At 45.4% G+C, this 24,828-nt stretch overlaps 3 protein-coding genes across 3 annotated transcripts; all 3 read left to right on the forward strand.

The window, feature by feature from the left end:
• Positions 1 to 335: 335 nt before the first annotated feature.
• On the forward strand, positions 336 to 3,158 carry LOC127932324 (bromodomain-containing protein DDB_G0280777-like). Its single transcript, XM_052527859.1, has 5 exons — positions 336 to 444; positions 536 to 585; positions 676 to 2,733; positions 2,812 to 2,846; positions 2,927 to 3,158. The coding sequence occupies exons 3-4, from the start codon at positions 1,211 to 1,213 to the stop codon at positions 2,819 to 2,821; spliced, it is 1,533 nt and encodes a 510-aa protein (XP_052383819.1). The 5' UTR covers positions 336 to 444; positions 536 to 585; positions 676 to 1,210; the 3' UTR covers positions 2,822 to 2,846; positions 2,927 to 3,158.
• A 6,016-nt stretch (positions 3,159 to 9,174) lies between these two features.
• Positions 9,175 to 15,349, forward strand: LOC127931924 (autotransporter adhesin BpaC-like). The gene is made up of 6 exons (XM_052526074.1): positions 9,175 to 9,291; positions 9,378 to 9,436; positions 9,645 to 10,232; positions 10,429 to 10,572; positions 10,622 to 11,020; positions 15,234 to 15,349. The coding sequence occupies exons 1-6, from the start codon at positions 9,263 to 9,265 to the stop codon at positions 15,347 to 15,349; spliced, it is 1,335 nt and encodes a 444-aa protein (XP_052382034.1). The 5' UTR covers positions 9,175 to 9,262.
• A 2,559-nt stretch (positions 15,350 to 17,908) lies between these two features.
• Positions 17,909 to 20,743, forward strand: LOC127932321 (putative mediator of RNA polymerase II transcription subunit 26). Its single transcript, XM_052527856.1, has 5 exons — positions 17,909 to 18,027; positions 18,120 to 18,169; positions 18,260 to 20,318; positions 20,397 to 20,431; positions 20,512 to 20,743. The coding sequence occupies exons 1-4, from the start codon at positions 17,999 to 18,001 to the stop codon at positions 20,404 to 20,406; spliced, it is 2,148 nt and encodes a 715-aa protein (XP_052383816.1). The 5' UTR covers positions 17,909 to 17,998; the 3' UTR covers positions 20,407 to 20,431; positions 20,512 to 20,743.
• Positions 20,744 to 24,828: the final 4,085 nt, after the last annotated feature.

Consider the following 24,828-nt stretch of genomic DNA (forward strand, 5'->3'; position numbering starts at 1 on the left):
AGATAATCAACCACACCTGAGTACATTTCTGAATTCCAAATCAACCCCTAGCCCCTACACCTACCACTTCGTCACTGGGCATTTGAAATGATCAGATAGGTTATAGCAATATGGTAATTGCATCACCTTGCCTTCTGATTGGCTGGATGCAATTGTTGCCATATTGCTTATACCTATTCAATAATTTCTGATGCACAGAAGTGTTTAGGCCAGGGTGTAGGATTTAGGGGTCAATTTGGAATTAGGAATCAAATGTAGTTCAGGGGCTTACAGCTGTCCTTAATTAGCCAATGACATTAGAAGGGTCTGGGATTTGTTTAAAAGGAGGAGCAACCAAAAAAGAGCATAAGGGATATTATGCTAGGGCTTATACCAGCCATTAGTTCTGATTACTGGGGAGCTTTTGAGGAGCAAAATGGCAGTGATGATTGGAATCGCTTTCAGGTAGGTTTTTAAAAGTGTTGCTCTAGTTTGTTTCCCTTGTCCTTCAGGTGTTACAGGTAGCTTTGTTTATAACATACTTTCTTTTTTAAAGAGTTTCTTGGCTTTGTTACCTGCTAATTGGCGGGATAACCTGTTCTACAAGTGAGTTTCTACACATTAATTTCAAGTAACAGTTGTGGTACCAATAACTTCAAAGGCTGGCATTTTACTTTTTTTCTCTACCTAACCTAGGTGATGGGTATCCTGCACCAGATTCTGATGCAGCAAGGCTTTATACAGGCCCACTTAGGTCAAAAGGATATGGTAATTACAACTCTCCTACAGCTCAATTGCAAGCGCAGCTGACCGAAGAGCAACAGAAACATCTGGAAGCCATCCTGCAAAATCAACTGGCCCCCATGCCCCAGGCACCTCAGAAAATGTGGTATCCAACTCAAATGCCCCAGCAGGAAAAGCAACCGGCCACCGTGACCCAACAGCAGACGCTACCGGCCAGTTATCCTAAGCAGCCTCAAGCAGTGTTGTATCCAGCTAAAATGCCCCAAAAGCAACCAACCGCTGAACCTCAGTGGCATCCAGCCAAATTTATCCAGGAGCAACCAGTCCCTATCGTCAACTGCAGAAGGAACTGACCGCCATTCCACCACAACTGTGGCAACCCGCTCAAATTCCCCAGCAGCATAAGCAACCGGCTGCCAAGCTTCAGCTAGTGTGGCAACAGGCCCCCATTCCCCAGCAGCCTCATGATGTTTGGTATCCATCTAAAATGGTCCAGAAGCAACAAGCAGCTGCAACTCTGCGGCAGAAGGAACTGACCACCATGCCTCAAGAGTGGCATCCAGCTCAATTTCCCCAGCAGCAGAAGCAACCAGCCCTAATGCTTTTACCGCAGAAGGAACTGACCACCATGCCCCCGCAAGTATGGCATCCAGCTCAAATGCCCCAGCAGCAAAAACAACTGGCCACCATGCTGCAGAAGCAACCAGCCCCAATGCCTCAACCACAGAAGCAACAGGCCACCATGCCCCCGCAAGTATGGCATCCAGCTCAAATGCCTCAGCAGCAAAAGCAACCAGCTACTGAACCTCATGACGTGTGGTATCCAGCTAAAATGGTCCAGAAGCAACAAGCAGCTGCAACTCGGCAGCAGAAGGAACTGACCGCCGTACACCAGCAACCTCAGCAAGTGTGGTATCCAGATAAAATTCCCCAGAACCAACCAACCACTGAACCCCAGCAGCAGAAGCAACCGACCGCCTTGGCCCAGCAAGCATGGTATCCAGCTCAAAAGCCCCAGCTGCAGAAGCAACCGGCCGCTGAACCTCAGCAGCAAATTGAACCGACCGCCATGCCCCAGCTACCTCAGCAAGTGTGGCATCCAGATCAATTTCTCCAGGAGCAGAAGCAACCATTCACTATGCATCTACCTCAGAAGGAACTGACCGCCAATCCACCACAACTGTGGCAATCCGCTCAAATGCCCAAGCAGCATAAGCAACCGGCTGCCATGCTTCAGCAAGTGTGGCATCGGGCACAGAAGCAACTGGCCCCTATGCCCCAGCAGCCTCATGACGTGTGGTATCCAGCTAAAATGGTCCAGAAGCAAGTCGCTGCGGTGACCGCCATGCCGCATACGCATCAGCAAGTATGGCATCCAGCTGAATTTCCCCAGCAGCAGAAGCAACCGGCCTCCACGCCTCTACCGCAGGAGCAACCGACCGCCGTACCCCAGCAAGTGTGGTATCCAGCTCAAATGTCACGGCAGCAACTGGCCTCCATGCCTCTACCGCAGAAGCAACTGAACGACGTGCCTCAGCAAGAGTGGCAACCAGCTCAAATACCGCAGAAGCAACCGGCTGCTGAACCGCAGCAGAACGAACCGGCCACCATACCCCAGCAAGTGGGGTATCCAGCTCAAATGTCCCAGCAGCGGAAGCAACACACTGCCATGCCACAGCACCAACTGACCCCCATGCCTCAGCAATTATGGCATGTAGCACAAATGCCCCAGAAGCAACTGGCCCCAATGTCTCAGCAGAATCACTACGAAAGCACTGAAGATGGTGACTCTAGTAGCACTCAGGCCAGCATCGTTGAACAGTCGGGTGTCATCCCAATCTATTCCTACAGTTCCAAATCGCACTACGAGAATGGCAGGACTGTATTCTCCCTAACCCGCTACACTCCTAGGGAGGCTATGCCTGTTGACAGTGGAAATGCTCCCAAGGACAGTTTTGTTCGTACTGGTGCACCAAGTGTATATCCATCACTAGTGAAGGATTCTGCAAGGTAATGGTTCACTTTAACCTGCTCTGAACTTTGCTCTCTGAATTCGAAGTCCTTTGTACTAACCATATCTTTCAACAGGAAAATGTAATGGATTCATCCTCTAGACGCTAATGGTGAGAATTGTTTTTGACGTTGGTTACTTAATATTCTGTGTTGCTGACCCTTAATTTCTTTCTGCTTTTGTTTCGACCAGGAAGTGTCTGGTGCTCTTGCTACTCAAGCGTGAGGGAGTACATGAACAGTTCTACTTTCAAAAATGCCTGGTGTCTTTGAAATAATGGTTCTCGTGTCCATTGCTTGCTAATTGAGAACAGGTGGTGTGCAGTCTGCAGTAAAAATGACTGCTCAGTTAATTCTTTGGTTTTCTAATCTTTTACCTTTGCTACTGGTTGTTCAAAATAAAAGCTTGGGTCTACATTTGTTAAGGGGTGAGTTGTCAGACATTCTTCATATGTTCTTACTTTAGATGTAGGCATGCATTGTATACAGTGAGACTGTCTTCAACCTCAGTAAGCTAGCATATAGGGAATGGTTTTTATATGGTCAAACCATGGCTCATTTAGCTACTAGAATTGAGTGACCATTTGGTTTCAAACTTGCATTGGGCCTTATACTATAGCCCATACCACAAATGGCAAAGAGTCAAATCAGTTTAGGAGTGTCTGTTCCATATCTAGCTGACTCAAATGTTATTTTGGATGCTTCGACCCCTGTTGGCACATCTACCTCCATACTTCTGTTTGTATGGGTTACCTGTCTTACAATTGTGGGGTCATAGAGGGAAACGTAACTATGTTTGGGAGTCAATTTCCCATAATGATCAGTTTGTAGGCCAAACCGTTCTGAAGCTATAGATGTTTTTGAGACTGCATTTTTGGGGTGTCTGACCAACACCACTGTAGCTCGGCCCCTGTCCACCGCAGGTGCGTGAGGGCGACAGGCGGATGCAGTGGATTGAGACGCAGCCCATTCAAAATGTTCTAGCTTCAACTGGATTTTGATGGGTCTTTTACCTTGACTGCCTCAATACTCTTCACCTGTAGCCCATTCCTACTAGTCCATTTATTGTACCGCAGGCTCCTATGGAATGGATTCGGTGTATTTGATTTATACAATGCCTGGAACGCTTTAACCGATCAATTAACAAATATATTCTGTACAGTCTTTAAACATGCACATTTTCTTAACCAATTAGCAATCGAACTGCGCAGTATGAGAATTAGGCCCTTAAATGGATCCATTAAGTTCCAAAGAGGAAGCTGGTAGGCACTAACATGATAGTTTAGCTAGCATAAGTTGTCACCCAGGACTTTCGGACAACTTGACATATTTGCCTGTTGTTGACTCTGTTTGGCCAGACTCATGAACATGAATGAAATTGTATATGCATTGAATTTTCTACAAGAAGTTACACTTTGCTGTTGGACAATCTCTTGTCTAGCGTACGTCAACAGACAACTTCATTTAATTTGTCACAGTATGGAATTTGTGGACACGATCTCAATGTGTGTGCAACCTTTGTGCACAACACATTTCTACCGGACCCCTGAGGTTGCCCTTGCAAAAGCCCCTGGCAGGAACTTCATTAGCCTGCATTAAAAAGTGCACTTGATTAAGCTCACCCAGTGCAATGGATAGTTAGATTTACCTCTATAAAACCACTGAATTGGTCCACGATCCTCTAGACCCAAATTGCTACAGACAAATCTATCCTACCCTGCCTATCTAAGGTCTTTGAAAGCCAAGTCAGCAAACAGATTACCGACCATTTCGAATCCCACCGTACCTTCTCCGCTATGCAATCTGTTTTCAGAGCTGGTCATGGGTGCACCTCAGCCATGTTCACTACGCGCTGTGGTTGGTTTCCTCTTCCAGGTTTTACAGGTAGCTGTGTTTTTAACTGACTAGGATAAAAAACATTTGTAATATTCCTTGGATTTGTTGCCTGTTAATTGGAGGGATAACCTGCTATCCTCCACCTAAAGGTGTGTTTGTATAGCACAAAGTAATTCAGTAAAAATAACACTTTGTATAGTGCCAATAACTTTATTAAATGATGGCATTTTACTATGCTGAATTATCTTGGTTCCTAGGTACTTATCGATATAAAAAGACACCAGCTCCTATTCTAAAGCAACAAAAGGAACCGGCTCCTATGCCCCAGCAAGAAGGCCTCCCCTCCCGAGTGGTGCAGCGGTCTAAGGCACTGCATCGCAGCGCTCGAGGCGTCGCTACAGACCCGGGTTCAATCAGGGCTGTATCGCAAATGGCTGTGATCGGGAGTCCCATGGGGCAGCGCACAATTGGCCCAGCGTCGTCCGGGTTAGGGGAGGGTTTGACCGGTGGGCTTTACAAGTAGCCGGTCACTGTAAATAAGAATTTGTTCTTAACTGACTTGCCTAGTTAAAGAAACTAAACTGTCTCTTGTGTCCCAGCAACAAAAGGAACCGGCTACAATGTCTCAGCAAGTGTGGTGGCTAGCGCAGATATCTTCGGTGAAGCAACCAGCTGCTGTGCCTCAGCAGCTGAAGCAACCAACTGCCATGCAACAGAAGCCTTAGCAAGTGAGGCATCCAGCCCAAATTCACCCAGCAGCAGAAGCAGCTGGCCCCCATTCCTCAGCAAGTGTGGCATTGTGCTCAAATGCCGCAGAAGCAACTGACTGCCATGCCTCAGCACCAGAAGCAACCAGTTGCATGCCACAGAAGCCTCAGCAAGTGTGGCATCCAGCTCTGATGCAAAAGCAACCTAAGCAACCTCCGCGAGTGTGGTATAAAGCTCCAAATCCCCAGCAACTTTGGCATCTGGCTCAAATGCCGCAGCAGCAGAATCAACGGGCCCCTATTCCCCAACAAGTGTGACATCTGGTGTAAATGCCCCAGCAACAAAAGCAACCGGCCACTGAGACTCGGCAGCAGACGCAACCGACCGCCATGCCTTTGCAAGTGTGGAGTCCAGCTTAAATGCAGCAGAAGCAACCGGCCCCCATTCCTCAGCAAGTGTGGCATCCTGCTCAAATGCCGCAGAAGCAACTAGATTACTTGTTGGTTATTACTGCATTGTCGGAACTAGAAGCACAAGCATTTCGCTACACTCGCATTAACATCTGCTAACCATGTGTATGTGACAAATAAAATTTGATTTGATTTGGATTTGCATAGTGCCAACTAAAGTTTGGTGGAGGAATAATGGTCTGGGACTGTTTTTGGTGGCTTGGGCAAGACCGCTTTGTTCCAGTGAATGGAAATCTTAACGCTATAGCGTACAGTAACATTCTAGACAATTCTGTGGTTCCAACTGTGGCAACAGTTTGGGGAAGGCCCTTTGCCATTTCAGCATGACAATGCCCCTGTGCACAACGCAAGGTCCATACAAAAACAGTTTGGTGTGGAATAATTTGATGGGCCTGCGAAGAGCCGTGACCTCAACCCTATCGAACACCTTTGGGATGAATTGGAACGCAGACTGCGAGCCAGGGCTAATCGATCAACATCAGTTTCTGACCTCATTAATGCTGTTGCGGCTGTTTTTTATTTTTATACCTTTAACTAGGCAAGTCAACAACAAATTCTTATTTTCAACGACGGCCTAGGAACAGTGGGTTAACTGCCTGGCCAGACTTATTCATCAACCTCAGTCTGAGCCTTATGGAGAGTACTAAGCTAACATAAGGAATTGTTTTTAAAGGTTCAACCATAATCAATTAGCTGCATGAATCTTTAGCTATCAACATTTTATCGCAATGTTTTGATAAAATATAGAATTTTGCCTTTGCTACCATAGCCCACAGAAACACATTGAATAACACCTTTTCATTAATGGAAAAGTTTTGTAGTCTATCCATTATCTTGGTGATGGCACATATTTAACCCTTTATGTATGTTGGCACAACTACCTCCATACTTCCATTAGTTTGTATGGGTTACCTTCAGATGAGTACGTGAAACTTGTTGGGGTCGTAGAGCAAAACGGAATCATGTTTGTGAGTCTCCCCTTTCCATAGTGGTCATAATAGTTTTGTAGGCCAAACCGTTCAGACGCAACAGACGCTTTCGTGAGAAGATGGAGTTCAGTTATGTCACATGGTCTGACAAACTCAGCTGTAGCTCGGCCCCGTACACCAGATGCGGAAGGGCGACATGGGCAGGCGGATAAAGTGGATTAAGATACAGCCCATGCAAAAACCTGATATTTCTAGCTTAAATGTATAGATTTTTGTTGTTGTTTCCTATATTGATTCACATGAGCGTCAATAGATTTTTAACCTTCAGCTCATTCTTCCTGCAAGTGCATTAATCGATCCACAGGGTCTTAAAAAGTGGATTCAGTGTACTTTGATCTTTACACTGCCTGGAACGGTTTAACCTATCAATAAACAAAGATATTCCCAAACAGACAACAGAACGTCAATAAAGCCTCCTTCACTCATGTTGCCAAACACCCTCGTAAAACTGACTATCCTACGATCCTTGACTTCAGTGATGTCATTTACAAAATAGCCTCCAACACTCGCATCCAATTTGCTATCACAGTGCCATCCGTTTTGTCACCAAAGGCCCATATACTACCAACCACTGCGACCTGTATGCTCAAGTTGGCTGGTCCTCGCTACATATTGGTCGCCAAACCCACTGGCTCCAGGTCATCTATAAGTCTTTGCTAGGTATAGCTCTGCCTTATCTCAACTCACTGGTCACCATAGCAACACCCAACCCTAGCACGCGCTCCAGCAGGTATATTTCACTGGTCATCCCCAAAGCCAACACCTCTTTTGGCCACCTGTTCTTCCAGTTCTCTGCTGCCAATGACTGGAACGAATTGCAAAAATCACTGAAATTGGAGACTTATGTCTCCCTCACTAACTTTAAGCATCGGCTGTCAGAGCAGCTTACCGATCGCTGCAGCTGTACACAGCCCATCTGTAAATAGCCCATCCAACCAACTACCTACCTCATCTCCATGTTTGTTTTTGTTTATCTGGTATTTTGCACACCAGTATTTCAACTTGCACATCCTTATCTGTACATATATCACCCCAGTGTAAATTGCTAAATTGTAATTACTTTGTCACTATTGGCCTATTTATTGCCGTACTTCCTTACTTCATTTGCACACACTGTATAAAGATTTTTCTATTGTGTTATTGACTGTACGTTTGTTTATCCCATGTGTATCTGTGTGGTTGTTTTTGTCTCACTGCTTTGCTTTATCTTGGCCAGGTCGCAGTTGTAAATGAGAACTTGTTCTCAACTGGCCTAACTGGTTAAATAATGACGAAATAAAAAAATAAGAACAAGTCAATTTTTCTAAACCAAGTATTGTTGGTGAAATCATCTAACTACATAGTATGAGAACTCAGACCTTAAATGGATCCATTTAAGTTCCATTGATGAAGCCGGCAAGGCACTTGCAGGGAAGCTTAGCTAGCATAATGTGTCACATGGAACTCATTTCACAAACATTGACACAAATGAGCACAATTGCCTGCTGTAGTCTACTGCCTGTTTGGCCAAAGACTCATGACACGGGATGAAATTGTATATGCATTCTTTGTGAGACACAGAGTTGGTGAACGGATGATCTCTGCATGTCTGGTTCCCACCATGAAGCATGGAGGACTAGGTGTGATGGTGTGGGGGTGCTTTGCTGGTGACATGGTCTGTGATTTATTTAGAATTCAATGGCTACCACGCTATTCTGTAGCTATACGCTATCCCATCTGGTTTGCGCTTAGTGGGACTATCGTTTGGTTTTCAATAGGACAAGGTACAATGGCTACCACGCTATTCTGTAGCTATACGCTATCCCATCTGGTTTGCGCTTAGTGGGACTATCGTTTGTTTTTCAATAGCCAGGCTGTGTAAGGTCTATTTGGCCAAGAAGGAGAGTGATGGAGGGCTGCATCAGATGACCTGGCCTCCACAATCACCCGACCTAAACCCAATTGAGATGGTTTGGCATGAGTTGGACCATAGAGTGAAGGAAAAGCAGCCAACAAGTGCTCAGCACATGTTCGAACTCCTTCAAGACTGTTGAAAAAGCATTTCAGATGAAGCTGGTTGAGAGAATGCCAAGAGTGTGCAAAGCTGTCATCAAGGCAAAGTGAGGCTACTTTGAAAAATCTAAAATATATTTTTGCACAACACACCGGACGACTGAGGGTGCACCTGCAAAAGCCCCTGGCAGGATCTTGGTAAGCATGAAATAAAGGTGCACTTGATTAAGCTCACCCAGTGCACTGTGTAGGTAGAGTTCACTCTTTGAAACCATTGGATTTGTCCATGAATGCGCAAACCCTTAAGCACACCAGCTGAATGAAATCAAGCGCACCTAATCTCAATTGGGAAATTGGACCAATGGAAATTATGTTCAGTGGCTTGCAGATGTACCTAATTAACCAGCCAGATTAGAAGGGTCTTGGATTCCTTTGTAAGGCGCAGCAAAAAGACAATCAGATACAATATCAGGGATCTTCTGGTAAGGCTTCTGGCTACCATTAGTTCTGAATACTGAGAATTTGAGGAGAAAAATGGCTGTGAGTTTTGAAATGTCTTTGAGGTAAGTTGTATGGCTCCAGTTTGATTCCCTTGTCTTCCATGTTTTAAAGGTATTTAACTGACTAGGATGTTTTTGTTTTTATTTAGAATTTCTTGGATTTGTTGCCTGCTAATTGGAGGGATAACCTGTTATCCTCCACCTAAAGGTGTGTTTTGTTCTGCACATATAATTCAGTAAAAGTAGCAGTGTATAAATAGCAGAACTTCAAATGATGGCATTTACAATTTGAAACTTTCTTTTCTTTCGTAGGTAATTATAGATATATTCCCCAAAATCAATTAAAAGGCCACAAAGCAGCGGTAACTACCATCCCGTGCCTCGGCAGGTAACTACCGGATCCCGTGCCTCGGCAGGTGAAGCAGCCTCCTGTAATGCCACTGCAAGCGTCACGACTGGCCCAAATACCTTAGGTGGAGCAACCGGATCCCGTGCCTCAGAAGCAGTCACCCACAATGCCTCAGCAAGCGTCACGACTGGCCCAAATACCTTAGCTGAAGCAACTGGCCACAATGCTTCATCAAGCGCCACGACTGGCCCAAATGCCTTAGGTCAAGCAGCTGGCTATAGTGCCTCGGCAGAGGAAGCAACTGGCCACAGTGTCGCGCAAGCGGCCACCCATAATGCCTCGGCAAGTGTGGCAACTGGCCCAAATACCTTAGGTGAAGCAACTGGCCACAATGCTTCATCAAGAGTCACGACTGGCCCAAATACCTTAGCTGAAGCAACTGGCCACAATGCTTCATCAAGCGCCACGACTGGCCCAAATGCCTTAGGTCAAGCAGCTGGCTATAGTGCCTCGGCAGAGGAAGCAACTGGCCACAGTGTCGCGCAAGCGGCCACCCATAATGCCTCGACAAGTGTGGCAACTGGCCCAAATACCTTAGGTGAAGCAACTGGCCACAATGCTTCATCAAGCGTCACGACTGGCCCAAATGCCTTAGGTGAAGCAACTGGCCATGGTGCCTCGGCAGCGGAACCAACTGGCCACAGTGCCATGCAAGCAACTGGCCACCCATAATGCCTCGGAAGTGGCCACCCATAATGTGTCAGCAAGCGTAACGACTGGCCTAAATACCTTAGCTGAAGCAACTGGCCACAATGCTTCATCAAGCGCCACGACTGGCCCAAATGCCTTAGGTGAAGCAACTGGCCATGGTGCCTCGGCAGCGGAACCAACTGGCCACAGTGCCATGCAAGCGGCCACCCATAATGCCTCGGAAGTGGCCACCCATAATGTGTCAGCAAGCGTCACGACTGGCCCAAATACCTTAGTTAAGTCAAGTCGGTACCTCAATCTGGTTCAAATCTGGTTCAAATGCCTCGGCGGAAGCCAAGGCGCCCTTGCCAGCCACAGGCGCCCTTGCCTCGGCGGAAGCCACAGGCGCCCTTGCCTCGGCGGAAGCCACAGGCGCCCTTGCCTCGGCGGAAGCCACAGGCGCCCTTGCCTCGGCGGAAGCCACAGGCGGCGGGAAGCCACAGGCGCCCTTGCCTCGGCGGAAGCCACAGGCGCCCTTGCCTCGGCGGAAGCCACAGGCGCCCTTGCCTCGGCGGAAGCCACAGGCGCCCTTGCCTCGGCGGAAGCCACAGGCCTTGAACAGGAGGGCCAACTCCTCAAGCAACATGGATTTAGCAGCAGCAGTGGTGTTTCTCAGGATTTTGGGTCTGATGGTGACAATGAAAGCACCCAATGTCTCAGCTCCAGCAGCGTTCAAGGCAGCATCGTTGAATAGTCAGTTCTCATTCCAATATATTTACAAATCTGTGACTGAGAATGGCAAAACTGTCTACTCCCAAACCTACCACACCACTGGGGAGGTTATACCATTTTGATAGCGGAGATACTCTCAAGGACTGTAGTAACGTTGGCATCTCTGAACCAAGCATATCCCCACCTGCTAAAAACTCACAACCTGCTAAAGGAGCCCTGCCACAAGGGACGTCTACTGGGATGTAATGTGCAACTTTTACACTCACCTGCACTTTGCGTTCTGATTTAGAAATCATTTGTACTAATCATCTATCAACAGAATTGCAATGGTAGATTCATCCTTTTGATGACAAATCCAAGTTGTTGCTGACACTTTCTTTAAGCTTCCACTGTATGCTTTTGCGTCAGCCAGGGAGATGCTTCTGCTCATGCTACTCTGCATTACTTGTAAAACAATAAAATATTGTACCTTTAAGTGCCTCCTTGTGTTTTGAAATACTGTGTGTTTAATGTCTACCTTTGGCAAGCTGGTTGAGAAGCGTGTTGGTTGCCAGTGCAATTTGTAGTAAAAGGGAATGTTCCTGTTCTTTTGGATTTTGAATTTATTTTTTTCTTTGCTGCTGGTTGACAAATCCCAAGATTGGCTCTACATTAAAGCCACTGACCATCAATATCCCGTTCGGGATACTGAAGTATTTATTTTGTGTTGACATGTAAACATCTAATCCTGTTTTACAAAAACCTGAACGCTTGTACCCCGGAGATGGGCTACTGTGGCATGTAACCCTCAATTCTGTTTTTGTGGTGAAACGGAGCCTGCGCATACATCTCATGGTTGTCTGACTCTGTCAAATTCATTTAAAGTGGGCTACTTGCTCAGTTTGATCCACCGTAACTGAGCTTAACGGCTACTTTCACCCCTAATTTAGACACGTTTCTGCTTACTTCCTTTAGGTAGGCCAGTTGTCAACTATATTTTAATACATGCAGCTTCTCTTCTGTCATAACTTGTTGCCCCAGAAGACTAAAGCAGTGCTCACATGTCTTACGTTGATAGAATAAATGCATTAGTAATCTAAACAGGTAAAATGATTTAAGGACCAGGTAGCATGCTAGAACACAGTGGAAACATTGGTCCTGTGCCAAATGTCATTTTGACAGATTTTAAGGAAATGGAATGCTGAGAATGGTAACTTCAGTTAGTCTTGGGTGTGTATTGACTGTGATTGAAATGCTGTCTGCTTGCAAAAGTGTCAAAGATGACACATTACATGTGCATTTTCCCGAGAGGCTGATAGAAAAATGTATCCACTCCTGTTCCCAAGACAATTTAAATATTCATTTTTATCATTTCACTGCAACTGAAGTTAATATAAACTCTGCAAAAAAGAAACGTCCTCTCACTGTCAACTGATTATTTCCAGCAAACTTTAATGTGTAAATATTTGTATGAACATAAGATTCTACAACTGAGACAAACTGAACAAGTTCCACAGACAAGACCAACAGAAATGGAATTGTGTCCCTGATCAAAGGGGGAGTCAAAATCAAAAGAAACAGTATCTGGTGTGGCCACCTGCTGCATTAAGTACTGCCGTGCATCTCACGGACTGCACCAGATTTGCCAGTTCTTGCTGTGAGATGTTACCCCACTCTACCACCAAGGCAACTGCCAGTTCCCAGACATTTCTAGGGGGAATTACCTAGCCCTCACCCTCCGATCCAACAGGTCCCAGACGTGCTCAATGGGATTGGGATCTGGGCTCTTCGCCTGCCATGACAGAACACTGACATTCCTGTCGTGCAGGAAATCACGCACATTTCGAGCAGTATGACTGGTGGCATTGTCATGCTGGAGGGTCATGTCAGGATGAGCCTGCAGGAAGGTTACCACATAAGGGAGGAGGATGTCTTCCCTGTAACACACAGCGTTGAGATTGCCTGCAGTGACAAGCTCAGTCCGACGATGCTGTGACACACCGCCCCAGACCATGACGGACCCTCCATCTCCAAATCGATCCCGCTCCAGAGTACAGGCCTCAGTGTAACACTCATTCCTTCAACGATAAATGCGAATCCCACCATCACCCCTGGTGAGACACAATCGTGACTCGTCAGTGAAGAGCACTATTTGCCAGTCCTGTCTGGTCCATCGACGTTGGGATTGTGCCCATAGGCGACGTTGTTGCCGGTGATGTCTGGTGAGGACCTGCCTTACAACAGGCCTACAAGCCCTCAGTCCAGCCTCTCTCAGCCTATTGCGGACAGTCTGAGCACTGATGGAGGGATTGTGCGTTCCTGGTGTTTATTTTTATTTTTTAAGTATTTCACCTTTATTTAACCAGGTAAGCCAGTTGAGAACAAGCTCTCATTTACAACTGCGACCTGGCCAAGATAAAGCAAAGCAGTGCGACACAAACAACACAGAGTTACACATGGAACAAACAAGCGTACAGTCAATAACACAATAGTAAAAAAATAAAGTCTATATACAGTGTGTGCAAATGGCGTGGGGAGGTAAGGCAATAAATAGGCCATAGTAGCGAAGTAATTACAGTTCAGCACATTAACACTGGAGTAATAGATGACCAGATGGTGATGTGAAAGTAGAAATACTGGTGTGCAAAAGAGCAGAAAATAAAATAAAAACAATATGGGGATGCGGTAGGTAGATTGGGTGGGCTATTTACATATGGGCTATGTACACCTGCAGCGATCGATTAGCTGCTCACATAGCTGATGTTTAAAGTTAGTGAGGGAAATAATAAGTCTCCATCTTCAGTGATTTTTGCAATTCGTTCCAGTCATTGGCAGCAGAGAACTGGAAGGAAAGGTGGCCAAATGAGGTGTGGGCTTTGGGGATAATCAGTGAGATATACCTGTTGGAACGTGTGCTACGGGTGGGTGTTGTTCTCGTGACCATTGAGCTGAGATAAGGCGGAGCATAGACATCTAGATGGCCTGGAGCCAGAGGGTCTGGCGACGAATGTGTAGCGGGGGCCAGCCGACTGGAGCATACAGGTTGCAGTGGTGGGTGGTATAAGGGGCTTTAGTGACAAAACGGATGGCACTGTGATAGACTGCATCCAGTTTGCTGAGTAGAGTATTGGAAGCTATTTTCTAAATGACATCGCTGAAGTCGAGGATTAGTAGGATAGTCAGTTTTACGAGGGTATGTTTGGCGACGTGAGTGAAAGAGGCTTTGTTGCGAAATGGGAAGCCAATTCTAGATTTAATTTTGGATTGGAGATCCAAAATTCTGGAAGGAGAGTTCTGGAAGGATAGTTTACAGCCGAGCCAGACACCTAGGTAGTTGTAGTTGTCCACATATTCTAAGTCAGAACCGTCCAGAGTAGTGATGCTCGTCGGGCGGGTGCGGGCAACGATCGGTTGAAAAGCATTCATTTGGTTTTACTAGCATTTAAGAGCAGTTGGAGGCCATGGAAAGAGTGTTCAGATGTGCCGATCCTGTGCAGGTGTTGTTACACGTGGTCTGTCACTGCAAAGACGATCAGCTGTCTGTCCTGTCTTCCTGTTGTGCGGTCTTAGGCGTCTCACAGTATGGACATGGCAATTTATCACCCTGACCCCATCTGCAGTCCTCATGCCTCCTTGCAGCAGGCCTAAGGCACATTCATCCAGATAGCATCAATGCCTTCCTCTTGCAGGAACTGCTAGCACATCTGGGACATCATGTCTCGCTCTATTGCACCACAGACTGTCTAGGAGTTGGCGGATGCTTGAGTCCAGGTCTGGGAGGAGATCCCTCAGGAGACCACCCGCCACCTCATCAGGAGCATGCCCAGGCGTTGTAGGGTGGTCATACAGGCACGTGGAGGCCACACACACTACTGAGCCTCATTTTGACTTCTTTTAAAGACATTACATCAAAGTTGGATCAGCCTGTAGTGTGGTTTTCCACTTTCATTTTGAGTGTGACTCCAAATCCAGACCTCCATGGGTTGATAAATTTGATTTCCATTGATCATTTTTGTGTGATTTTGTTGTCAGCACATTCAACTATGTAAAGAAAAAGAAGAATATGTCATTCATTCAGATCTAGGATGTGTTATTTTAGTGTTCCCTTTATTTTTTTGAGCATTGTATATATATTGAACTACTTTTGACATTGGTCTCGTCCCAAAAAATACACTGATTTTAGTTTTAGTTTCGGTTGCAGAACGTTTTGCGACGCTGTGCCCTACTGAACATAACTATGATTTATTTGTCTCAGTTCCTGTTTGTGCTGGTAAACGGGCTGAAGTCCAAAAAACATCTCTGGGCATTTACGACAGCGAGTCAGCCATGAAATGGCTCATGCTCGAGGGAGAGATCTCCACTCCCTCATAAGAGGCGATCTCAAGGTCTGAGGTGAAAACAAACCTGAGTTCAAATAGCATTGGTTTTCTTTCAAATGCCTTTGAGGGATGATTGAGCCTGCCCGGAGTGACAGATAAACTCTCAATTAAGAGCAGCTAAAAAAGTATTTGAAAGAAACAAAGTAATTTTGAACCCATGTCTATGGAGCAGTATAAGTTTAAGTGGCTTTGATAATATATAGAAAGCAGCAGTGAACTATACTGAGTTGCCTCTATATAATCTATCTACATTGCTTCTCAAATACTTTTTCTTAATTTTAGGAGGTGAAGCAGGCACTAGTACCTGATCCTAAAACTGAGTTGTAAAACAAGCAAATTAATGAATGTAAATAATAATTGTGTCTGTTTTGGAGTCCGTATTGATTTCTGCCTGAATCTGATGTAGGCTATGTGTGTGCTCTGGTGGGCATGTTGTGTCTTTATGTGAGGACTGCCATCTGCAAGTTGACAACAGCTCAGTGGCTACTCACCACTGAGCTTTTGGATCTGATGGTTACAATCGCAACTGACTGACCTCAGTAGACTAATAGGGCCTGGAGGGTCTAACAGAGAAAGAAGAATTGGAATCTGTCTTCAGAAAAAATAACAGTTGAGGATTTCAAATGCAATCGCAAAGAAGCAACAAATACAATGGAATGTGATGCAGTATAATACAATATATATCTGTGTATTTTCATGCAAATGCTACATTTAAATGCAGATCTGTATTCAAAAACATATGTATTTCAGTATCTGAGTTATAATATCTGGGTTATAATACAAATGGTATTATTTGACACTATTTTCAAATACTATGTAATACATTAGAGTGTAAAATAGTATGTGATTTTGAGTTTTTCAAACACTTTCCAAGTGTATTTCCAAATACATAACATTTAACTACTTATCTTTTCAAATAAAAGATCAGAATACTTACTTTGAATGTATGTGAAATTAATAGAAATATTTTAAATAGTATTTGAACCCGGTCTGATTTAAGTGACATACATTTGCCTTCCAGTTACAGTAGGCCAGCCTACAGCAGTGGAAGAGGGGAGTTAGTGCAGATTTCTAGACATTAAGGGCCGTACAATAACGTGCAGAAGGATTGGAGCACTCGGGGTGAATATAAAAGACCAGAATAAAGAACAGATTGTCTGCCTGCTGTACTGAAAGAAACAGGAGAAGAAAAGTAGATTGGAATTTTCAAGGCACAGACTTTGAATCAAGTATAATTATCAGAGATGGAATGCAAGCGGAAACATCAGTCAGAATAGGGAAAACACTTTGGCTGATTTAAGGGGCTGGAGATATATGCATAGCCATCTAATCAGTTGCATTCGAGTATATGTGTTTGTGGATGTGTACTGCAATCAAAGTTGAGACAACATTGGAAAAAAAGCTTCCACAAAGGAGGGTAGACGGTCAGAGGATGAGGAGATGGGTTGTTGTCTTTTGTGTTTTATTTCATCCACATGAGGGAGACATTTAATGGACATAGTGGGCACCTTCGAGCTGATCACTATTGTCAAGTCGGTGACAATTGTTGGTCACCGCCTTTCAAAGTGTTTTGCGTTCTGGGGATAAAACATTTATCCGTGAGTCTATATGTCGACTGCATGAACTTTACAAAAATCTGCAGAATCTCCAAGTTTCTGCAATTGCTCTTCACCAACTTCATCCTGCAGCCATCTCCTGTCATGTGGGGTCTCTATTGTCACCCAATCATTATTTGATTTTGTTTAACCCACGCGAACAAGAACATGACTGAAACAGGAACCAATTTGCTGCAGTTAATGTGTAGCCTACAGTGCATAAATTATTGATGTGATTGAGGCTCTCTCTCTCATTTATTGATTGTATAATGTAACATAAATTATTTCAGTTTGTGAGTGGGTGTTGGAGACATGTTTTTTGACATTATAAAGGAATCCTTTTATAAACAATGGCAACACTGGCATGGTGATCTGAGCCTTTGCTGTTGTAAAACGACAGTATCCGGAGTTCGGTTGTCGCAGATGCACCTCTCCTGGAGGGCCTAGTGTCTGTAAGTTTTTGTTTTTTCCTTTCAATTAAGACCTAGACAAGGGGAGTAATTAGTGGCCTTAATTCAGCAATCAAGTACAAGGAAGGAGCAAAAATCCCACAGACACTCGGCCCTCCGTGTAATGAGTTTGAAGCGTGCTTTAGAGTAAGGGCTGTCAAACCTGTCAGGAACTCAATTAGATAATCAACCACACCTGAGTACATTTCTGAATTCCAAATCAACCCCTAGCCCCTACACCTACCACTTCGTCACTGGGCATTTGAAATGATCAGATAGGTTATAGCAATATGGTAATTGCATCACCTTGCCTTCTGATTGGCTGGATGCAATTGTTGCCATATTGCTTATACCTATTCAATAATTTCTGATGCACAGAAGTGTTTAGGCCAGGGTGTAGGATTTAGGGGTCAATTTGGAATTAGGAATCAAATGTAGTTCAGGGGCTTACAGCTGTCCTTAATTAGCCAATGACATTAGAAGGGTCTGGGATTTGTTTAAAAGGAGGAGCAACCAAAAAAAAGAGCATAAGGGATATTATGCTAGGGCTTATACCAGCCATTAGTTCTGATTACTGGGGAGCTTTTGAGGAGCAAAATGGCAGTGATGATTGGAATCGCTTTCAGGTAGGTTTTTAAAAGTGTTGCTCTAGTTTGTTTCCCTTGTCCTTCAGGTGTTACAGGTAGCTTTGTTTATAACATACTTTCTTTTTTTAAAGAGTTTCTTGGCTTTGTTACCTGCTAATTGGCGGGATAACCTGTTCTACAAGTGAGTTTCTACACATTAATTTCAAGTAACAGTTGTGGTACCAATAACTTCAAAGGCTGGCATTTTACTTTTTTTCTCTACCTAACCTAGGTGATGGGTATCCTGCACCAGATTCTGATGCAGCAAGGCTTTATACAGGCCCACTTAGGTCAAAAGGATATGGTAATTACAACTCTCCTACAGCTCAATTGCAAGCGCAGCTGACCGAAGAGCAACAGAAACATCTGGAAGCCATCCTGCAAAATCAACTGGCCCCCATGCCCCAGGCACCTCAGAAAATGTGGTATCCAACTCAAATGCCCCAGCAGGAAAAGCAACCGGCCACCGTGACCCAACAGCAGACGCTACCGGCCAGTTATCCTAAGCAGCCTCAAGCAGTGTTGTATCCAGCTAAAATGCCCCAAAAGCAACCAACCGCTGAACCTCAGTGGCATCCAGCCAAATTTATCCAGGAGCAACCAGTCCCTATGCGTCAACTGCAGAAGGAACTGACCGCCATTCCACCACAACTGTGGCAACCCGCTCAAATTCCCCAGCAGCATAAGCAACCGGCTGCCAAGCTTCAGCTAGTGTGGCAACAGGCCCCCATTCCCCAGCAGCCTCATGATGTTTGGTATCCATCTAAAATGGTCCAGAAGCAACAAGCAGCTGCAACTCTGCGGCAGAAGGAACTGACCACCATGCCTCAAGAGTGGCATCCAGCTCAATTTCCCCAGCAGCAGAAGCAACCAGCCCTAATGCTTTTACCGCAGAAGGAACTGACCACCATGCCCCCGCAAGTATGGCATCCAGCTCAAATGCCCCAGCAGCAAAAACAACTGGCCACCATGCTGCAGAAGCAACCAGCCCCAATGCCTCAACCACAGAAGCAACAGGCCACCATGCCCCCGCAAGTATGGCATCCAGCTCAAATGCCTCAGCAGCAAAAGCAACCAGCTACTGAACCTCATGACGTGTGGTATCCAGCTAAAATGGTCCAGAAGCAACAAGCAGCTGCAACTCGGCAGCAGAAGGAACTGACCGCCGTACACCAGCAACCTCAGCAAGTGTGGTATCCAGATAAAATTCCCCAGAACCAACCAACCACTGAACCCCAGCAGCAGAAGCAACCGACCGCCTTGGCCCAGCAAGCATGGTATCCAGCTCAAAAGCCCCAGCTGCAGAAGCAACCGGCCGCTGAACCTCAGCAGCAAATTGAACCGACCGCCATGCCCCAGCTACCTCAGCAAGTGTGGCATCCAGATCAATTTCTCCAGGAGCAGAAGCAACCATTCACTATGCATCTACCTCAGAAGGAACTGACCGCCAATCCACCACAACTGTGGCAATCCGCTCAAATGCCCAAGCAGCATAAGCAACCGGCTGCCATGCTTCAGCAAGTGTGGCATCGGGCACAGAAGCAACTGGCCCCTATGCCCCAGCAGCCTCATGACGTGTGGTATCCAGCTAAAATGGTCCAGAAGCAAGTCGCTGCGGTGACCGCCATGCCGCATACGCATCAGCAAGTATGGCATCCAGCTGAATTTCCCCAGCAGCAGAAGCAACCGGCCTCCACGCCTCTACCGCAGGAGCAACCGACCGCCGTACCCCAGCAAGTGTGGTATCCAGCTCAAATGTCACGGCAGCAACTGGCCTCCATGCCTCTACCGCAGAAGCAACTGAACGACGTGCCTCAGCAAGAGTGGCAACCAGCTCAAATACCGCAGAAGCAACCGGCTGCTGAACCGCAGCAGAACGAACCGGCCACCATACCCCAGCAAGTGGGGTATCCAGCTCAAATGTCCCAGCAGCGGAAGCAACACACTGCCATGCCACAGCACCAACTGACCCCCATGCCTCAGCAATTATGGCATGTAGCACAAATGCCCCAGAAGCAACTGGCCCCAATGTCTCAGCAGAATCACTACGAAAGCACTGAAGATGGTGACTCTAGTAGCACTCAGGCCAGCATCGTTGAACAGTCGGGTGTCATCCCAATCTATTCCTACAGTTCCAAATCGCACTACGAGAATGGCAGGACTGTATTCTCCCTAACCCGCTACACTCCTAGGGAGGCTATGCCTGTTGACAGTGGAAATGCTCCCAAGGACAGTTTTGTTCGTACTGGTGCACCAAGTGTATATCCATCACTAGTGAAGGATTCTGCAAGGTAATGGTTCACTTTAACCTGCTCTGAACTTTGCTCTCTGAATTTGAAGTCCTTTGTACTAACCATATCTTTCAACAGGAAAATGTAATGGATTCATCCTCTAGACGCTAATGGTGAGAATTGTTTTTGACGTTGGTTACTTAATATTCTGTGTTGCTGACCCTTAATTTCTTTCTGCTTTTGTTTCGACCAGGAAGTGTCTGGTGCTCTTGCTACTCAAGCGTGAGGGAGTACATGAACAGTTCTACTTTCAAAAATGCCTGGTGTCTTTGAAATAATGGTTCTCGTGTCCATTGCTTGCTAATTGAGAACAGGTGGTGTGCAGTCTGCAGTAAAAATGACTGCTCAGTTAATTCTTTGGTTTTCTAATCTTTTACCTTTGCTACTGGTTGTTCAAAATAAAAGCTTGGGTCTACATTTGTTAAGGGGTGAGTTGTCAGACATTCTTCATATGTTCTTACTTTAGATGTAGGCATGCATTGTATACAGTGAGACTGTCTTCAACCTCAGTAAGCTAGCATATAGGGAATGGTTTTTATATGGTCAAACCATGGCTCATTTAGCTACTAGAATTGAGTGACCATTTGGTTTCAAACTTGCATTGGGCCTTATACTATAGCCCATACCACAAATGGCAAAGAGTCAAATCAGTTTAGGAGTGTCTGTTCCATATCTAGCTGACTCAAATGTTATTTTGGATGCTTCGACCCCTGTTGGCACATCTACCTCCATACTTCTGTTTGTATGGGTTACCTGTCTTACAATTGTGGGGTCATAGAGGGAAACGTAACTATGTTTGGGAGTCAATTTCCCATAATGATCAGTTTGTAGGCCAAACCGTTCTGAAGCTATAGATGTTTTTGAGACTGCATTTTTGGGGTGTCTGACCAACACCACTGTAGCTCGGCCCCTGTCCACCGCAGGTGCGTGAGGGCGACAGGCGGATGCAGTGGATTGAGACGCAGCCCATTCAAAATGTTCTAGCTTCAACTGGATTTTGATGGGTCTTTTACCTTGACTGCCTCAATACTCTTCACCTGTAGCCCATTCCTACTAGTCCATTTATTGTACCGCAGGCTCCTATGGAATGGATTCGGTGTATTTGATTTATACAATGCCTGGAACGCTTTAACCGATCAATTAACAAATATATTCTGTACAGTCTTTAAACATGCACATTTTCTTAACCAATTAGCAATCGAACTGCGCAGTATGAGAATTAGGCCCTTAAATGGATCCATTAAGTTCCAAAGAGGAAGCTGGTAGGCACTAACATGATAGTTTAGCTAGCATAAGTTGTCACCCAGGACTTTCGGACAACTTGACATATTTGCCTGTTGTTGACTCTGTTTGGCCAGACTCATGAACATGAATGAAATTGTATATGCATTGAATTTTCTACAAGAAGTTACACTTTGCTGTTGGACAATCTCTTGTCTAGCGTACGTCAACAGACAACTTCATTTAATTTGTCACAGTATGGAATTTGTGGACACGATCTCAATGTGTGTGCAACCTTTGTGCACAACACATTTCTACCGGACCCCTGAGGTTGCCCTTGCAAAAGCCCCTGGCAGGAACTTCATTAGCCTGCATTAAAAAGTGCACTTGATTAAGCTCACCCAGTGCAATGGATAGTTAGATTTACCTCTATAAAACCACTGAATTGGTCCACGATCCTCTAGACCCAAATTGCTACAGACAAATCTATCCTACCCTGCCTATCTAAGGTCTTTGAAAGCCAAGTCAGCAAACAGATTACCGACCATTTCGAATCCCACCGTACCTTCTCCGCTATGCAATCTGTTTTCAGAGCTGGTCATGGGTGCACCTCAGCCATGTTCACTACGCGCTGTGGTTGGTTTCCTCTTCCAGGTTTTACAGGTAGCTGTGTTTTTAACTGACTAGGATAAAAAACATTTGTAATATTCCTTGGATTTGTTGCCTGTTAATTGGAGGGATAACCTGCTATCCTCCACCTAAAGGTGTGTTTGTATAGCACAAAGTAATTCAGTAAAAATAACACTTTGTATAGTGCCAATAACTTTATTAAATGATGGCATTTTACTATGCTGAATTATCTTGGTTCCTAGGTACTTATCGATATAAAAAGACACCAGCTCCTATTCTAAAGCAACAAAAGGAACCGGCTCCTATGCCCCAGCAAGAAGGCCTCCCCTCCCGAGTGGTGCAGCGGTCTAAGGCACTGCATCGCAGCGCTCGAGGCGTCGCTACAGACCCGGGTTCAATCAGGGCTGTATCGCAAATGGCTGTGATCGGGAGTCCCATGGGGCAGCGCACAATTGGCCCAGCGTCGTCCGGGTTAGGGGAGGGTTTGACCGGTGGGCTTTACAAGTAGCCGGTCACTGTAAATAAGAATTTGTTCTTAACTGACTTGCCTAGTTAAAGAAACTAAACTGTCTCTTGTGTCCCAGCAACAAAAGGAACCGGCTACAATGTCTCAGCAAGTGTGGTGGCTAGCGCAGATATCTTCGGTGAAGCAACCAGCTGCTGTGCCTCAGCAGCTGAAGCAACCAACTGCCATGCAACAGAAGCCTTAGCAAGTGAGGCATCCAGCCCAAATTCACCCAGCAGCAGAAGCAGCTGGCCCCCATTCCTCAGCAAGTGTGGCATTGTGCTCAAATGCCGCAGAAGCAACTGACTGCCATGCCTCAGCACCAGAAGCAACCAGTTGCATGCCACAGAAGCCTCAGCAAGTGTGGCATCCAGCTCTGATGCAAAAGCAACCTAAGCAACCTCCGCGAGTGTGGTATAAAGCTCCAAATCCCCAGCAACTTTGGCATCTGGCTCAAATGCCGCAGCAGCAGAATCAACGGGCCCCTATTCCCCAACAAGTGTGACATCTGGTGTAAATGCCCCAGCAACAAAAGCAACCGGCCACTGAGACTCGGCAGCAGACGCAACCGACCGCCATGCCTTTGCAAGTGTGGAGTCCAGCTTAAATGCAGCAGAAGCAACCGGCCCCCATTCCTCAGCAAGTGTGGCATCCTGCTCAAATGCCGCAGAAGCAACTAGATTACTTGTTGGTTATTACTGCATTGTCGGAACTAGAAGCACAAGCATTTCGCTACACTCGCATTAACATCTGCTAACCATGTGTATGTGACAAATAAAATTTGATTTGATTTGGATTTGCATAGTGCCAACTAAAGTTTGGTGGAGGAATAATGGTCTGGGACTGTTTTTGGTGGCTTGGGCAAGACCGCTTTGTTCCAGTGAATGGAAATCTTAACGCTATAGCGTACAGTAACATTCTAGACAATTCTGTGGTTCCAACTGTGGCAACAGTTTGGGGGAAGGCCCTTTGCCATTTCAGCATGACAATGCCCCTGTGCACAACGCAAGGTCCATACAAAAACAGTTTGGTGTGGAATAATTTGATGGGCCTGCGAAGAGCCGTGACCTCAACCCTATCGAACACCTTTGGGATGAATTGGAACGCAGACTGCGAGCCAGGGCTAATCGATCAACATCAGTTTCTGACCTCATTAATGCTGTTGCGGCTGTTTTTTTTTTTTTATACCTTTAACTAGGCAAGTCAACAACAAATTCTTATTTTCAACGACGGCCTAGGAACAGTGGGTTAACTGCCTGGCCAGACTTATTCATCAACCTCAGTCTGAGCCTTATGGAGAGTACTAAGCTAACATAAGGAATTGTTTTTTAAAGGTTCAACCATAATCAATTAGCTGCATGAATCTTTAGCTATCAACATTTTATCGCAATGTTTTGATAAAATATAGAATTTTGCCTTTGCTACCATAGCCCACAGAAACACATTGAATAACACCTTTTCATTAATGGAAAAGTTTTGTAGTCTATCCATTATCTTGGTGATGGCACATATTTAACCCTTTATGTATGTTGGCACAACTACCTCCATACTTCCATTAGTTTGTATGGGTTACCTTCAGATGAGTACGTGAAACTTGTTGGGGTCGTAGAGCAAAACGGAATCATGTTTGTGAGTCTCCCCTTTCCATAGTGGTCATAATAGTTTTGTAGGCCAAACCGTTCAGACGCAACAGACGCTTTCGTGAGAAGATGGAGTTCAGTTATGTCACATGGTCTGACAAACTCAGCTGTAGCTCGGCCCCGTACACCAGATGCGGAAGGGCGACATGGGCAGGCGGATAAAGTGGATTAAGATACAGCCCATGCAAAAACCTGATATTTCTAGCTTAAATGTATAGATTTTTGTTGTTGTTTCCTATATTGATTCACATGAGCGTCAATAGATTTTTAACCTTCAGCTCATTCTTCCTGCAAGTGCATTAATCGATCCACAGGGTCTTAAAAAGTGGATTCAGTGTACTTTGATCTTTACACTGCCTGGAACGGTTTAACCTATCAATAAACAAAGATATTCCCAAACAGACAACAGAACGTCAATAAAGCCTCCTTCACTCATGTTGCCAAACACCCTCGTAAAACTGACTATCCTACGATCCTTGACTTCAGTGATGTCATTTACAAAATAGCCTCCAAC

The sequence above is a fragment of the Oncorhynchus keta genome, chromosome 10 (assembly GCF_023373465.1).
Source record: "Oncorhynchus keta strain PuntledgeMale-10-30-2019 chromosome 10, Oket_V2, whole genome shotgun sequence".
Taxonomy (NCBI): domain Eukaryota; kingdom Metazoa; phylum Chordata; class Actinopteri; order Salmoniformes; family Salmonidae; genus Oncorhynchus; species Oncorhynchus keta.

What these genes read in the sequence shown, in the direction of transcription:
- LOC127932324 (XM_052527859.1), top strand. Translation starts at nt 1,211, where the DNA reads ATGGTCCAGAAGCAACAAGCAGCTGCAACTCTGCGGCAGAAGGAACTG.
- LOC127931924 (XM_052526074.1), top strand. Translation starts at nt 9,263, where the DNA reads ATGGCTGTGAGTTTTGAAATGTCTTTGAG. An exon ending in CTGTTATCCTCCACCTAAAG is followed by an intron (nt 9,437 to 9,644) that starts GTGTGTTTTGTT and finishes GTGCCTCGGCAG; the next exon opens with GTGAAGCAGCCTCCTGTAAT. An exon ending in CAAGGCAGCATCGTTGAATA is followed by an intron (nt 11,021 to 15,233) that starts GTCAGTTCTCAT and finishes TATTTGTCTCAG; the next exon opens with TTCCTGTTTGTGCTGGTAAA.
- LOC127932321 (XM_052527856.1), top strand. Translation starts at nt 17,999, where the DNA reads ATGGCAGTGATGATTGGAATCGCTTTCAG. An exon ending in ATGATTGGAATCGCTTTCAG is followed by an intron (nt 18,028 to 18,119) that starts GTAGGTTTTTAA and finishes CTTTTTTTAAAG; the next exon opens with AGTTTCTTGGCTTTGTTACC. An exon ending in CGGGATAACCTGTTCTACAA is followed by an intron (nt 18,170 to 18,259) that starts GTGAGTTTCTAC and finishes TACCTAACCTAG; the next exon opens with GTGATGGGTATCCTGCACCA.